This window comes from Leopardus geoffroyi, chromosome D1 (assembly GCF_018350155.1).
Source record: "Leopardus geoffroyi isolate Oge1 chromosome D1, O.geoffroyi_Oge1_pat1.0, whole genome shotgun sequence".
Classification (NCBI taxonomy): Eukaryota; Metazoa; Chordata; class Mammalia; order Carnivora; family Felidae; genus Leopardus; species Leopardus geoffroyi.
In genome coordinates this window covers 104,741,329-104,758,539 of record NC_059329.1, presented here as the reverse complement: position 1 = coordinate 104,758,539, position 17,211 = coordinate 104,741,329, and the positions used below count along the sequence as shown (strand labels likewise).

General features: G+C 39.4%; 1 protein-coding gene across 5 annotated transcripts in view; it reads left to right on the top strand.

Moving 5' to 3' along the window:
- LOC123601759 (membrane-spanning 4-domains subfamily A member 4A-like) overlaps positions 1 to 17,211 on the top strand; it is a 172,149-nt gene that overhangs the window by 140,200 nt on the left and 14,738 nt on the right. For 4 of the 5 annotated variants that reach the window (XM_045485376.1, XM_045485375.1, XM_045485377.1 and 1 more), the window contains 2 exons: positions 15,739 to 15,898; positions 16,993 to 17,121. In XM_045485376.1, coding sequence (XP_045341332.1) covers positions 15,739 to 15,898; positions 16,993 to 17,121 — 289 coding nt within the window. Of the gene's footprint in view, positions 1 to 4,511; positions 4,686 to 15,738; positions 15,899 to 16,992; positions 17,122 to 17,211 lie in introns of those variants that run through there. The other variant, XM_045485379.1, reaches the window with a different exon arrangement.

Below are 17,211 nucleotides of genomic sequence, written 5' to 3'. Positions count from 1 at the left end.
TTTTGCTTTATATTTTTAGAGGTTCTGCTTTTAAGTATATACACATTTAAAGTGGTTCCATCTTCCCGGAGATTTTGACTATAATAATTTATATAGATTATATAATTTATACTATATAGATATAAATATTATATCCATATATTTATATACTATATATAACTTATAAGGTTAAATTTGTCTGATATTAATAAGACTTTGGTTTAGGATTTGCCTGATACATCTGTTCTCATTCTTTTACTTTTCACTATGTTGTATTTATTAAGATTTACTTTTAAAATAGTAAGTAATCGGGGCGCCTGGGTGGCGCAGTCGGTTAAGCGTCCGACTTCAGCCAGGTCACGATCTCGCGGTCCGTGAGTTCGAGCCCCGCGTCAGGCTCTGGGCTGATGGCTCAGAGCCTGGAGCCTATTTCCGATTCTGTGTCTCCCTCTCTCTCTGCCCCTCCCCCGTTCATGCTCTGTCTCTCTCTGTCCCAAAAATAAATAAAAAACGTTAAAAAAAAATAAAAAATAAAATAAAATAGTAAGTAATTAAGTTTTGGCTTTTTTATTTGGTTTGAAACCTTTGTCACTTATTACACATAATACATGTACTCATATATTTGGAATTAAATGTACAGTCTTACTATTGTCTTTCCTGGAAGAAAAGTAAAAGTTTTAATTCTTACCAGAATTAGATAAATCAGATATACATGCTGTGATTTTTAGAGTTATAAGTAAACACATAGTCAAAGACTATAAAATTGTCAGACTAATGGAAGGGAGAAATACAGTAAGTAAAAAAATGCTGAAAAAATACTCATATTGAAAATAATACAGTAAAGAGGAGATAAGAGAATACAGAGCAGTTGCCAAAAAAATCAAAACCACTTTTTGTTTGTTCATGTGTTTAATCTATTTACTCTCTTTTATGGTACTGATTTCCTTAAATTCTCTGTGTCTATTCACACTTTAACTTGGTAATAGCTTTTTTCATGTCAGTGAATATACATTCTGCTCACCACAGCCTACATCTGATGACCATGAGGGAGGAGTAGGCCCTGAGCCTGGTCATGTGTGCAGGGAGATTGTGACTTAAGCGGGAGAGCACCCTGCTTCTCTAGACCAAGGTGCCCTCTGAGCCTCCTTCATCAGAATCCTAGCTCTAGAGGGTATAATTATAGTCAGGACTTTCATGTGCACGCCAATTCCAGAAGACCCTCCTCCCTACTTTCTCTTCTTCCCCTGTTATTTTAGAGGTTTGAAGTTATTCCTGCCTCTGTTCTGCTTCTCCCATCTGTGTATTTGCGGGGAGCAGAACTGTAATTTTGCTTGGGAAACAGTTCTCAACCTTGGGGCTAAACCACATTGCTGTGCAGTGCCTGGGTGAGGGAGGAAGGGACAACTGGCCCGGATCTTTCCAACATTATTTTAAAAATCAGTGACCTAAACAACTGCCCCAGGCTCTGCCCCACCCCCCTGTTATTTATAGTTTCTGACACTGAACTTGAACTCTGTGTTTGCTCTTATTTCTTTGGAAGTTTTCTTCTGTGCTTACTTTGGGGTAGAGAGATTCTGTGTATGCTTCTCTCTGTCAAGTCATTTCTACTCCTCACTGTGTTTCCATAATTCTTCAAAATCACTTGCCAGCTACTGCTGTCTCTAACTTTTTTGGCATTTCATGCAATCTGGAGTGAGAGAGGAGACTGACCCTTGCCATCAGTCTGGCATCCCAGCCTCTTTTGAAGTCATGAAACTCTCTGTCGCCTCTGGCATCTGTGATGGCACATTTTCCTAGCTTTCCTAATACCTTCCTAGCTCCCTTTTTCTATCCTCTGAGAACTTCTACTTCTGCTAATACTGGTTTTATCTTCCCTCAAAGGGTTTGGTCTTCTCTGTCTGCACCTATAACCCTGGGTGATTTCATCCTTCTGCCTGATACAGCTGCCTGCTCTCACTCCCTGGCTCCCTCCAGGTAGCCAACTCCTAACTGCCAACCCTCTTTGAAGGTCTTGACAAAGTTCAAACTATACACACTCAAAATGTTACTATTTGTACCTGTAATTTTGTCCCTGCCCTTGTCTGTTATCCTAGTGAATGGTCCTATCACTCATTCAGCTCCCTAAAACAGAATCTGAGTGTCGTTCTTTCCTGTCCTTATCTTTGTCGTACACATCCATCCTACCACCAAGTACGACCATTTCTACTCCCCAATCATCTTTCAAATGCATTTGCTTCTCTCCAACTTCATTAGCCCCAGTGGCGGTTCAAGTAACTATCATCTGTTCCATGTATAACTGTAGCTTTCATGAGTCTACCTCTGTGACTTCAGTATTATTTCTTCCTATTGTTTCTCTACATGGTGCCCAGGACAATATTTCTGAAAAACTCTTTTTTTTTTTTTTCATTTGGAGAGTGATAACTCCAGCGGATTCCAAACAAGAGTCGTTTGAATTAGACAGGACTGTATTTCAATCATACCTGCACCAACTCTATGCATCTCTCTGATGTTCAATTTCAGCTTCCGTGAAAACCAAAGTAGACATACATCTTAAGCATATGGCCTAATGCATAGTAAATATCTCATCAATTTTAAATATAGGTTTAACTGCATTCGTTAACATGAAGACTTTATAAATTCTCATTACTAGAATAAATTCCAAAGTCCTGAAGGTGAGGTAAAGCCCTGGGTTATCTGTCTATTCTTACTGTCTGCTCCTGCTCTGCTCTTCAGTGATTATGAAGCTTTTTCAGTTTCTTGACTGCCCCATGATCTCTCTTGCCCTTTGGTTTTTCTTCATTTTACTGATGGTGTTGGAAGGCCCTTCTTCCCCTAACTCTGCTTCCATTCTCCTGCTCATTCATCAGGAAGTCTCTTCTGCATGCCCAGAGTTGGGTTAATTAATCCAATTCTATTAGCTCTCCTAGACTATTCTACTCTACTTTGCAGGGAACTGGTTATCCTGGATTATGGTGGCGTATTTACTTGTTTGTATGCCTGGTAGTCTGTAAGCTACCCGGGGGCAGGACTGTGTCTATCATTTTTCACCATTTAAAAAAAAATTTTAATGTTTATTTATTTAAAAAAAAAATTTTTTTTTATAACCTTTTATTTTTATTTTTGAGACAGAGAGAGACAGAGCATGAATGGGGGAGGGGCAGAGAGAGAGGGAGACACAGAATCGGAAACAGGCTCCAGGCTCCGAGCCATCAGCCCAGAGCCCGACGCGGGGCTCGAACCCACGGACTGCGAGATCGTGACCTGAGCTGAAGTCGGACGCTTAACCAACTGAGCCACCCAGGTACCCCAATGTTTATTTATTTATTTATTTTTTTTTTTTAATTTTTTTTTTTCAACATTTATTTATTTTTGGGACAGAGAGAGACAGAGCATGAACGGGGGAGGGGCAGAGAGAGAGGGAGACACAGAATCGGAAACAGGCTCCAGGCTCTGAGCCATCAGCCCAGAGCCCGACGCGGGGCTCGTACTCACGTACCACGAGATCGTGACCTGGCTGAAGTCGGACGCCTAACCGACTGTGCCACCCAGGCGCCCCTGTTTATTTATTTTTAAGAGCAAGAGAGACAGAGCACGAATGGGAGACTGTGAGAGAGAGAGAGAGAGAGAGAGAGAAAGAGAGAGGGAGGGAGAGGGAGGGAGGGAGACACAGAATCCAAAGCAGGTTCCAGGCTCGGAGTTGTCAGTACAGAGCCTGACGCAGGGCTGGAACTCAGCAACCGCATGATCATGACTTGAGCCGAAGTTGGACCTTAACCGACTGAGCCACCCAGGCACCCTTTTTTTCACCATTTTATCTTCAGTACATAGCACACTGATGACTCAAAGTAATTTTTCTTTAAGAAAATGTTTAATGAATAAGAACTGAACACCACTAGCTTTCTCCTCCATATAAAATATTGAGTTCATATTGCAAATGAGGAGTCTTATGTTCAGAGAAATAATAAGGCCATGAATAAATGGTTGGAACCGGCTTTGTCTTAGTCAAATACCAGGCTCTTTCTATGATATCAGATGCCTCTTCGATTTAGAAATGTGTCTTATTAATTGCTGTGTAATGAACTTGTTGCCATCTTACAGACATTCATCCCTAATGTTGGATTTTCATGTAAATAATATATTTAAATTGTGTATAGAATGGTAACATGCAGTTTTCTAGGGAGATGAGAACAGGTGAAAATGTGTGAAATTGTGAAGAGGAGCTTTTGAAATGAGTTTTAAATGCCATTAAATTAGTTTGTGTATGTAAAGACCTTCGAGCAGTCTGACCCACAGTCAATCATCAAGCACTGATTTCCCCTGCTATAAGATAGTAATAATATACTGTAGACTAGAGACACAGTTTCACACATGCTATTATTTTCCTATACAAGACCGTATGAAGCAGTCACTGCTTGTTCAGCAAATTTCACAAAAGACATCCACACCCATTTTAGGGACACTGAATCAGTTAGTGCTTCCGACAAAAAAAAAAAAAAAAAAAAAAAAAAAAAAAAAGGAACCAGCTGTGCATCTCAGAAATACTCAGCACTGCCTTTGGGCTTCAGAAAACCTGCAGGAGAGGAACGCAGATTTGACCCGACTGAGGTGTGTAGCGGGTGCAAGCGTTGTGTGTGGACTGAAGGCTCTTGCCCAGAGTCTCCGGCACTCATAAGATATTGCGGTAGATATTGCGGTCTTGAAGAAAGGTAGGCACCTGCCTTCCTGGCTCTGGGGCTGATGGTTTTCTCATCGGCTGGTTCTAGGATCCCTGGGAGCCGAATGAGAGAGGATCAGGTCACTTCTCACAGCACGAGCTGGTATCCTGGGTTGGGGTGCATGTAATGCGCCTTCAAATGTGTGTTTGGGGGGCAGGGCTGAGGAGCATTTTTTTTGCTGCAGAGGGTGGGGGTAAGGACAGGCTCCAAAAGGCTGATGCTAGATGAGGAGGTTTCAGTTGCTTTTGACCTCTCCATCCCTGTGCTGTTAGGAAGCTGAAAGCAGTAGTTCATGCCTTTCACTAGATATTTCATGTACTCTTGACAAGGCCCCTTCTTCCTGGTCTTTATTCTCTGTCTCTGACGTCATTTTTATAATTCAGCTTCGGAAAAGCTCTGCCTCATGCAGAATTTGGTGGAGATGCTGTCAGGCAAAGGTGGGTGGCTAGTTTCACTCCAGCCCTGGGGTAGGCTGTGGCCTGACCTAGTTCCCCAACCCTGTTGGGCACCGTTCGTGAGACACCAAGCCATAAACCGAGGAAGTCCACTAAAGAAAGAGTATTTGTGGATTCTTGACATCCCTGAGATCAGAAAGAAGCTGGAGGCAATTATGCCCAATGCACTTTCCTCAGATGAGGTCAGTGAAACCCAGAGAAGGGAAATGATTTATCCGGAGTCACACTAGTTAGTAAAAGATTCAGGACTGGAACCCAGATGTCTTGATTCCTAGTCCAGACTTTTTCCTTACCCAGGTTCCTGTTTCTACTACCCCATTATCATCCCCAACCAACTGTCCAAGTTCAGGGCTCCTTTTGGACCTCTCTTCTATTTTATACGTGTGACAAAGAAGGAGAGGTGGCCCCTTCAGACCTCCGTTGTCATGTTCCCTCCTTGGCAGTTATGACCCAGGAGAAAAATGGTGATAAATGTTAGGAAACAAGAGACGGGTGTTCGTGCTCACCCACAAGGAGATTTGGTATCAGTAGAAGAGTGGGGAGTTTTTTAGGTTTCTCCACACCTATAACAGGAACAACAACAGAAAGATGCTGTAGTTGTCAATAGCCCAATGTATGTCACAAATGATATGGTGAGACTGTGGTTTGGAATCTTCCCCAATCCGGAGGAAAAGACTACCTACCTGAAATTTCTCTGTTGTTTGGGCTTCCTTCATATTTGAATATAGGGAAATTGAATCCCCTGGGGTAAACACACTTTGTCCTTGGGGCATTTTCCTTCCCTAAGTAATTAGCACATGGATTTTTGTGGTAAGAAGATAGTAGGCAGTTATACAAAATTTATAGGCAGAGTTGTTTATTTTATTTTTTCGTTTATTTATTTTTGGGACAGAGAGAGACAGAGCATGAACGGGGGAGGGGCAGAGAGAGAGGGAGACACAGAATCGGAAACAGGCTCCAGGCTCTGAGCCATCAGCCCAGAGCCTGACGCGGGGCTCGAACTCACGGACCTTGAGATCGTGACCTGGCTGAAGTCGGACACTTAACCGACTGCGCCACCCAGGCGCCCCTAGGCAGAGTTCTTTAGAAAGACCAGAGCATCGGCCCAGAGTAACCAGGATGTATGTTACTACAGAAAGATGGAAAGACCGTTAGAGTCATTTGAAAGCATTATTTTAATATAGTGTCTGCTCAGGGAAACTCACAGTCTTATGAGATATAGAGGAAGAACCACCACGGATGTTAGACAAGACACGATCTACATTTCCTAAATCCTCAGTCTGAAGGTATGTCTGAGAGATCAATGCAGACATTTATTTGCATTAAAAAGAAGTACACCAAAGTACCCATTCAGCTGGACTAAGAAGAATTATCAGTAGTTACCTTTACAATACTTTTGGCCTCTCTGATGTAAGGAGGAAATAACTGACATGTTTTTTTTCCAGCTTTATTAAAAAATAATTGGTATACATCACTATAAGTTTAAGGAGGACAGCATGATGGTTCGATTTATATATTGTGAAGTGATTACCAAAATAGGTTCACCTCACATCTGTCTTCTCATATAGATACAATAAAAAGAAAAAGGAAAAAGACAATTTCTCCTTGTGATGAGGATTCTTAGAATTTACTCTCTTAGCACCTTTCCTCTACTCGCATAGCCATGTTAGCTGGAAGTTTGCATCTTTTTACCACCTTCCTCCATTTCTCCCCTCCCTCACACTTTGTCTCTGGTAACCACAATTCCGATCTCTTTCTGTGAGTTTGGGGTGTTTTGTTTTGTTTTGTTTTGTTTTGTTTTGTTAAATAAGATTCCACACGTAAGTGAGATCATACAGAATTTGTCTCTGACATATTTCGCTTAGCATAATGTCTTCAAGGTCTATCTATTTTGTTGCAAATGGTAGGATTTCCTTTTTTTTTTTTTTTCAAGGCTGAGTAATCCAGTGTGTGTGTGTGTGTGTGTGTGTGTGTGATGCTGCCATGAACATGAAGGTAGAGATACCTTTTTAAATTAATGTCTTTGTTTCCTTTGGATATTTTCCCAGAAGAGGAAAAGTGGAATTGCTGGATGATATGGTCATTCTATTTTTTAATATTTTGAGGATCGTCCATACTGTTTTCCATAGTGGCTGCACCAATTTACATTCCACCAGCAGTGCACAAGGGCTTCTTTTTCTCCACATCCACACCAGCTTTGTTCTCATGTCTTTTCGATGATGGCCGTCTAACAAGTGTGAGGTGATATCTCATTGGGATTTCAATTTACATTTCCCTAATGACTAGTGATGTTGAGCATCTTTGCATGTACCTATTGGCCTTTTGTGTCCTTTCTTTGGAGAAATGCCTTTGAAGATCCTTTGCCCACTTTTTAACGGGGTTATTTTTTTTTCAATCGAATTATATGAGTTCTTTACATATTTTGGACATTAACCCCGTATCAGATATATTGGTTTGCAAATATTTTTCCCCATTCTATAGGTTGTCTTTTCACATTGTTGATGATTTCTTTTTTTTCTTTTTTTTTTTTTTTTTTGAGACAGAGAAGCTTTTTTTTTTTTTTTTTTTTTTTTTTCAACGTTTATTTATTTTTGGGACAGAGAGAGACAGAGCATGAACGGGGGAGGGTCAGAGAGAGAGGGAGACACAGAATCCGAAGCAGGATCCAGGCTCTGAGCTGTCAGCACAGAGCCCAACGCGGGGCTCGAACTCACGGACCGCGAGATCATGACCTGAGCCAAAGTCGGACGCTCAACCGACTGAGCCACCCAGGCGCCCCGATTTCTTTTGATATGTAGAAGCTTTTGGTTTAGTGTGGTCCCACTTGTTCATTGTTGTGCTGCTTGTGCCCTAGATGTCATATCAAAAAGTTCATTATCAAGACCCATGTCAAAGAGCTTTATTCCTGTGTTTCCTTTTCGAAGTTTTACGGGTTGAGGTCTTACATTGAGGTCTTTATCTATTTTGAGTTAATTTTTGTGAGTGGTGTAACATATAGGTCCAGTGTAATTCTTTAACATGTAAACATCCACTATCCCAGCACCGTTTGTTGAAGAGACTGTCTTTTCTCCATTGAGTATTCTTGGCTCCCTTGTCCAATAGTAGTTGACCATATAAGCTCGAGTTTATTTCTGGGCTCTCAATTCTGTTCTGCTGGACTGTTTGTCTGTTTTTCTGACAGATTACTGTAGCTTTATAGTATAGCTTGAAATCGGAAGTGTGAAATCAGAAGTGTGATCCCTTCTGTTTTGTTCTTTGTTTCAGTTTTCCTTTGGCTAGTTGGAATTTTCTGTGATTCCATATAAATTTTAGGAGTTTTCCACTTCTGTAAAAAAAAAAAAAAAAAATGCCATTAGCCTCGTGATAGGGAATGCACTATGGCTTTTGGTAGTGTTGCCATTTTAACAGTATTAATTTTTCCAATCCATGAACATGGACTACTTTTCCACTTATATGTGTCTTTAATTTCCTTCATCAATGTCTTGTAGTTTTCAGCATAAGGATCTTTAATCTTCTTAGTTAAATTTATTCATAAGTATTTTGTTGTTTTTGATGCTATTGTCTTTTTTGTCACATTTTTAAGTCTAGTTAGTTAGATGCTATTGTAAATGTGATCAATTTTTTCATTTCTTCTTCATAAATTCCATGGTTGGTTTATAGAAACAGTACTGATTTCTGTATATATTAGTTTTGTGTATTGCAACTATATAAATTCATTGATTATATCTAATGATTTTTTGGTTGAATCTTTAAGATTTCCTATATATAAAATCATGTCATCTGCAAATAGGAGCAATTTGACTCCTTCCTTTCCAATTCTGGTATCTTGTATTTCTGTTTCTTTTCTGATTGCTCCAGCTAGAACCTCTAGTACCATGTTGAATAAAAGTGGTGAAAATGGGCAACTTTGTCTTGTCCCTGATCTTAAAAGAAAAGCCTTCAACCTTTCATCTTTGAATATGTTGTTAGCTATAGACTTGTTACATATGGCCTTTATTAGGTTGAGATATGTTCCTTCTATGCCTATTATGTTAACAGTTTTTATCGTGAATGGATGTTGAATTTTGTCAAATGTTGTTTCTGTATCTTATTGAGATGAACGTGATTCTTTTCCTTCATTCTGTTACTATGATGTATCACTGATTGATTTGCATCTGTTGAACCATCCTTGCATCTCAAGAATAAATTCCACTCGATCATGGTGAATAATGCTTTTCAATGCTTTCAATGCTGAATTCGGTTTCCTGGTATTTTAATGAGAAATTGTGGATCATTCAGGGATATTGGTCCCTGGTTTCTTCACTGGTAGTGTCTTTTTCTGGTTTGGGGATCAGACTAATGCTGGCCTCATAAAATGAAGTTGGGAGGTTTCCCCCTTTTTGATTTTTTGACAGAGTTTGAGGAGAATTGGTGTTAATTGAATTTTTGGTAAAATTTACCAGAGAAGCCTTTTGGCACTGGGCTTTTCTTTGTCGGAGATTTTTTTTTATTAGTGATTGTATTTCCTTACTAGTAGCTGGTCTATTCAGATTTTCTATTTCTTCCTGATTCAGTCTTGGTAAGTTGTAGGTTTCCAAGAATTTTGTCATGTCTTCTAGGTTGTTCAGTTTGTCGGTGTAGAAGCCTCTTATGATCCTTTGAATTTCTGCAGTATCAGTTGTAATGTCTCCTTTTTCATTCATAATTTTGTTGATTTGGGTTTTTCTCTTTTTTCCTTGGTTAGTCTAGCTAAGGGTTTGTCAATTTTGTTTATGTTTTCAAAGAACCAATTCTTAATTTGGTTAATCTCTTCTATTGTTTTTTAATTCTATATGTCACTTATTTCTGCGTGTGCACACACTGGGCAATTTTAATGCTCCACTAATTTATAACTCTAACTTAGCCTTTCCTTCTTGTTTGCACAGAGCCTCAAAATAAGTCTTAGTTGAGGAATTAGGGAATCCTCAGGTCTTTTCTGGGCACACATACAACATACGTATGTGCATGGCCTTCTAGATTCCCAGGGATTTATTAGGAATTTTTCAAAGATCCCTGCAAAAATATCATTCCTGTTTATTTCCTTTAATTATTTTTTTAACCAGATTTTTCTTTATTCCAACTGTATCACTGCCTCAAGAAGCTGTGAATTAAACTATTTCTGATGATTGCTTTTAACAAACACCTTGAGGCTAGGGCTTCTGTCACTGAATGAGCCTTGAGTCACTCAAGTAAAGATAAGATCTTTAAGTGGAGCTTTTCCAGATGTCTTCCAAACAGGTCAAACAGTGACAGTTCTCTGGAGATGGGGCTTTTTAAGGATTTCCAATTTTGTTCTGGCTCATCCACAGGATCTTAAGTGACTGGTTTCTATAGCTGCCATGGTTCTAAGACTTTTAATTTTCAGGGCAACACAGTTGTGAGAGGATAATGGGAAAAGGAAAAGTTAAAACATGACAAAGCTAAACAAAACAAAACAAAACAATAGAATCAATGAAACCAAGAGTTGGTTTTGTGAAAAGATCAACAAAATTGACAAACTTTTAGCTACAGTAACTAAAACAAAAAGATGAGGCAAATAACTAAAGTTATAAATGAAAGAGGACATTACTACCAAATTTATAGAAATAATAAAAGGATTGTAAGAGAGTACAATGAATAATTGGTTCCCCAAAACTTGGATAGCCTAAATGAAATGGATAAATGCCTGGAAACACACAGTCTATCTAGACTTACTCATAAAGAAACAGAAAATCTGAAGAGATCTATTACTAGAAAGAAGATTGAATGAATCATTGAAAACCTCTCAACAAAGAAAAGCCAAGGACCAGATAGCTTCACTGGTAAAATCTGCTAAACATTTAAAGAACAATTAACACCGATCCTTATCAAACTTTTCCAAAACATTCAATAGGAGGGAACACCCTGTAAGTCAATCCACAAGGTCAGCAATACCCTGATACCAAAGCCAGATAAAGACATGACAAGAAAACTGCAGAGCACTATCCCTTATAATTATTGATACAGATATCCTCAACAAAGAATTAACCAAATTCAACAGCATATTAAAAGGATTATATACCATGACCAGGTCAGACTTATACCTAGTATGTAAGGATAGTCCAACATGTAAGAATGGATCAATTAATATGCCACATTAACAAAATGATATAAATAATCACATGTAATCATCTCGATGCAGAAAAAGCATTTGCAGGAAAAGCAAAGTTCAACATCCTTTCATGATAAAAAAAAAATTCAGAAAGCTAGAAATAGAAGGAAACTACCTCAACATAATAAAAGCCAGATATAAAAAATCCACAGCCAAAATGATACTCAATGGTAAAAGAATGAAACCTTTTCCTCTAAGATCAGGAACAAGGCAAGGATGCCTGCTTTTGCCACTTTTATTCAGCATAGAAATTGAAGTCCCGGTCAGAGCAATTCGGCAAGATAAAGAAATAAAAGGCATCCAAATTGGAAAGGAAGAAGTGAAATGATCTCTCTTCACAGATGACATGTTTTTATATGTAGAAAACCCTAACAATCACACACACACACACACACACACACACACACACACACACACACGCACGCAACTGTTAGAACTAATCAATACAGGAAAGTTGCAGGACACAGAATCAACACACAAAAATCAACTGCATTTCTATACACTAACCATGGACAATATGAAAAGGAAGTTAGGAAAATAATTCAGTTTATGAAAGCATTGAAATAATAAAAGATTTAAGCTTAAACTTAACCAAGGAGATGAGACATGCAACACTGAAAACTATCAAATATTGCTAAAGGAAATTGAAGATAACACAAGTAAATGGAAAGACATTCCATGTTCATGGACTGGAAGACTTAGTACAGCTAAGATGTAAGTATTGAATAGAACCAACGCAATACTCAGATAAAGAAAGTGTGGTTTACACATACAATGGAATATTATTCAGCCTTAAAAAGAAAACAAATTTTGATGCATGGCTGCAACATAGGTGAGACCAAGACATCTTGTTAGGTGAAACAAGCCAGTAACAAAAGAACAACGTTGCATGACTCCACTTAAATGAGATTTTTACAATAATTCAGTTCCTAGACACAGGAAGTAGAGTAATCTTTGCCAGGGGCTGGGGATAGGTGGACACAGGGAGTTACTTTAGTAGGTACAGAGTTTCAGCTTCAAGTAGAAAAAGTTCTGGCGATGGATGGTGATAATTCTTGCACAATCCTGTGAGTGCACTTAAAGCTACTATACACTTAAAACTGGTTTAAATGGCAAATTATATCCTGTGAATATTTCACCACAAAGGAAAAATGACAGAGTTCAATATGCTTACCAAAATTTCAACCACTCTCCTTGGATAAATGCTTTTTAGATTGTCGCAAGATCTTGTTCAATGTCTAGAGTTCTGAAAAAGTTGATTTTCAACATTTTTCCGGGGGGATCTCTGTGCTTTTAGAGAAGAGTAGGTTTTCAGATGTCCTCAATGGGAAATTCTGGAGGCAATTGTCCCTCTACTATATTTTTGCTTTCTGTTGGTCTTGTTTATATTTGTTTATTTTATCTCCCTTCTTGCCTTTTTAGCTGATTGGAGCACATTTATCTTTTATCATTCACTTTTCTCATAATATTTTCCATTCTTTATTGAAAAAATTACACAACCCACTTCTTATCTTTATTGGTAACTCTTGATTTTTTTATCCTTACTTGAAATCTAAAGTTACTATCTTCATCCATCACCCAAATAAAACAAGGATGTTAGAAGACCAATTGTCATCATGCCAGTCCCAAGCTTTGATTTTTTTGGGGGTCCAGTATTTTATATTTTGTCCTTTGTTTAACCTAACGAGTTAGATATTGTAGTTCTTATTTTTGTACAAACAATATGGGTCCATGCATGTTTACCAGTTTCTTTGTTAACCATGCCTTCTCGTATCATGCAACATCCTTGTAATTCTGTACCTCTAATCTTTCACATCTCTTCTATTGTGGCCATTTCCTTGTCTCTGTGGCTCCTGGGCCATTTTTCCAGATTTATCTTCTAGTTCACTTATTCTCTTTTCAGTGGTGCATTGCTGTGTAACACATTTACCAAGTTGGTTTTGTTTTGTTTTGTTTTGTTTAACATCAACATTGTTTTCTTCCATTTGAATTTGTCACATCACTTTTGCACTTTATCTGTGCTTTCTCATTTTTGTGACTCTGTTCTTATTTGACTGTTTCATCCATAGTTGTTACATCTTCTGTATCCGACTATCATAATATCTGAGGCACTTGGTGTTTCTCCTCACCAAAATCTCTTGGTCTTTGTGCACTTGGCGGGTCTTTGATTCTGATGATACACTCAGATGAATCTAATCTGTAGGATTTCTTGGAGATTTCCATCAAGAATACTCGCTTCCTTCTTTGAGGACTCCTGTGTAAGAATTATTCAGACACCGATGGCTGTCTACAAAAGTGGCCTTTTGATGTGTTTTCTCTGGTGTTCCCAACTTTGACTTCTCAGAACTATGCTTGCCCAGGGAAGCTGCAGCTGTCCGCAGGTGGCATTCATTCTCAGGATGCTAAACAAGAGTGTGTGTTTTATACCTCAGCGGGCTTCTTGTCTTTGAGAAGTGTACTCTGAAATCCGAGGCGTGGTGTCTTCCTGCTTTGATATTCTTTCTGCATTTGCCCCAAACTCATCCTCGTGCAACCTTCACTGTTTTTGACAATTACTTCGTCTGAGTTATGATCATTTTAGTTGTGTCCCAGTTTCAAAATGGAGTTCTGATTTTCTTTCTCTGTAGTACTTTTGGAAATCTTCTAGAACAGAAGAAGAAACAATGACTTTTGGGTTATATCCTCTGTTTTATTCTCCTTCATGTTACGTATTCCTTATGAGTTAATTAATTATTTGTTTCTGTCATCTTATTTGCAAGGTTTTTACTTTGCTTACTATTTTCTGATTTACTCTTTTGTCCTGTTCATTGTACTGCTTTCCAGACTTTGAACATGTCACTAAAATTAACTTAATGTTTTAAGTGATTAATCTTTATTTTCATTTGGACTTTTTTTTCCCCTATCTGTTTCTGAAATGAACTCGTTTGTTTTTCTTATTTCCACCAGGGTTTTTGCTAGATCACTAATAATGTATGTCCTTTGGCCTAGCATGTGTAAATAAGGTTAATAATGCTTTCCAGAGAAAATGTTTACTCTTTGACTTTGTGCTACAAATGAAAGAGCAGACATGTCCCAACTTGAGACTTTTATGGAGCTTCAGGGAAGCATAAATGGTATCAAAATTGATGGTGGCTTTGCAAAGACTTAAGTTTCACTTCCCTCAAAATTTATGGATGTGAGCCATGCGGCATCTGAATACAGATGCAAATGAATAAAGTGTTCAGGTGGTTTAAATGTATTGCCACATAATCTGACTGGGATTACTATATTGAGGAGAGGAAGCAGCATAAGAGTGTTATGTTTGTGCTCTGAGTCTCAGAAAAATAATTTTATGTGCCCTTGCTATGCATTAGCAAATCAGGATTTAAAACATTTTAATGAGGGCAAGAGATTTAAATTCTCCGTGCCAAGGCTGTGATTTGGGATTGTAAATTCTCTCCGCAACGTCCAGAGTTTATAAAGTAGGATCCAAGATTAAATAAATCATATTTAGTAAAGATGAACCTGGAGAAAGTTTCCAGCTCAGAGAACGTAACTGTGCTCTGAGTCAAAAAGGGAGATTTTACAATACACAGGAACACAGTTTATTCCTATCATAAAATTTACCTTTCAAAGGAGAAATGGCTGACCTCAAGGGGATATACAATAACAGGGACAGAGATAATAAGTGCGGACTTCATGTATTTGAGGGGCCCGCGTATTCACTTCAGTTCTCTCTGGATTTCCCTCTCTTCAGTGCTTTCTGGTATCTTGATGACACAGGGCATTTCTCTCTCTCTTTTCTCTCTCTGTCTCTTTGTTTCTGTCCTTAAGGTGCTTCTTGTTCCTCTTTCCTGGCTGGCTCTTGCAAGAGCTACATTTTGCAAGGACACCTGGGTGACATAGTTGGTTAAGCATCCGATTTTTGGCTCAGGTCATGATCTTGTGGTTCATGAGTTCAAGCCCTGCGCTGGGCTCTGTGCTGGCAGCTCAGAGCCTGGAGCCTGCTTCAGATTCTGTGTCTCCCTCTCCCTCTGCCTCTGCCCCCTTTGCAGTGTGTCTCTGCCTCTGTCTCTCTCTCTCTCAAAGATAAATAAGCATTGGGGTACCTGTGTGGCTCAGTCGGTTGAGCGTCCCACTTCAGCTCAGGTCATGATCTAACAGATCGTGAGTTTGAGCCCCACTTTGGGCTCTCCCCGTCAGCGCAGGGCCCGCTTCGGATCCTCTGTCCTCCTCTCTTTCTGCCCTTCCCCCACTTGCGTTTTCTCTCTCTCTCTCTCAAAAATAAATGTAAAAAACATTAAAAAAAAGTCCTTTGTAAAATAAATAAATAAGCATTAAAAAAAAAGAACAACATTTTGTAAAGATGTTCTAATAGCTGTATAATGCAGGAAGGGAATGTAGACCCCAGGTTATCCTGTCATTTCCAGGACCTCATCCTAAATTACATTTCTTACCGCAGCCCCTTTTCTGCCGCCATGGCAACCATGCAAGGAATGGAAGGGACCATATCAGAGGCTGGTCCTGGTGGGTACCAGCCGGAGCAGCCCGCTGTTATCCAGTCACATCTGTGGAAAAGGATGCCAGAGAAGTTTTTGAAGGGGGAGCCCAAAGTTCTCGGGGTAAGTCAGTTACAGATCTGGGAGAGGCCAGTCGGGTTGTAAACTCATAGCCGATGAGTTTTAATGCCAAATACTCTGTCCCATTAGCCTCACAATACATCAGCCAGCCCTAGGGGCCTGGGTATATGATGTTCAGGCCCTATCACTCAAAAATGATATGATGATATTCTGTTATATCTTGCTTCTAATTCAGTTGTATTTAGAATATAGTGGCTTGGGATGGATTCTAGGGTGGTGCGTCATCTGTGATAACTTTAGCTTCAGTGGAGAGAGGCAGCAAAAAAAAAAAAAAAAAAAGAAAAAAAAAAGGCCACATGTCCGCCAGCTGGTGTCCACCCAGCACGTCTTCCTGATAGTTGATTGCCCCGCATTGTTACTATCTCTGGGGAATTTTCTTAACCTGCTCCTCAGAGGATGAAAATTCTTCAGCTCCCTCTGCATTTCTGTCTGGAGTCTGGGGGCGGGGCGGTGTGCCTAAAAGAAATGGAGAGTTTAAGGAAAGACAGGTTAGTGCAGGTGGAAGGACAGTGAGTACAGGGGTTTATCTCTAGCCCCAGCTTTAAACCAAGGGGACAGAGTCATCACAACACACTTTGGATCCTTTTTATGCTGTGGGATGACCGTACTCCAGCACTTTGATTTTTAGAGCCCTGGACTCACTCATGTCCTCAGGCCCTAGACACCGAGAAAGTAGCACGTTGCACTTCTCTTTTTCTTCTCCTGTACACTCCTTCCTTCACATTATTTTCCCTTGCTCGAATAATTTTTAATTGCTTCCTGATTCCTGGGTCACTGCCGTCTGAGAGTGTAGTATGTAAAGGAGATCAACAGCTATGGTAGACTAGCAGCCCCCGGGGGTCAGTAAAGCACCTCTGGGTAGGTCCTGGTACATTCTTTTTACCTTGAAAATGACCGAGGCAACTGGGATAGACATCCCAAGAAACTACTTGAGTAAATTAACATATCCGTAGTTTTTTATAGGAAAGCAAAGTGACAGGAAATATCATGACCATCTGACTGTTTCAGAAGACGGAGAAGAGGGGTGACCTGGTGGTCGGAAAGGGAGTGGTAGCTAATCAGTTTTTACTTGCTAGGTCGTGCAGATCCTGATTGCCATGACGAACCTCAGCCTGGAAATAATAAAGATGAGTGCCACATTGCCATTTTCTGACACACATTCTGTTTCAGGGCTGGACGTGTACATAATTGGGAGGCCAGTGATGGTGAGTAGAGTACCTTTTGATATAGTTGGAGACAGCATAAAATAGTTGCTAACATCCTGAGCTTTGGAATTATATCCTAACCCTATTTTG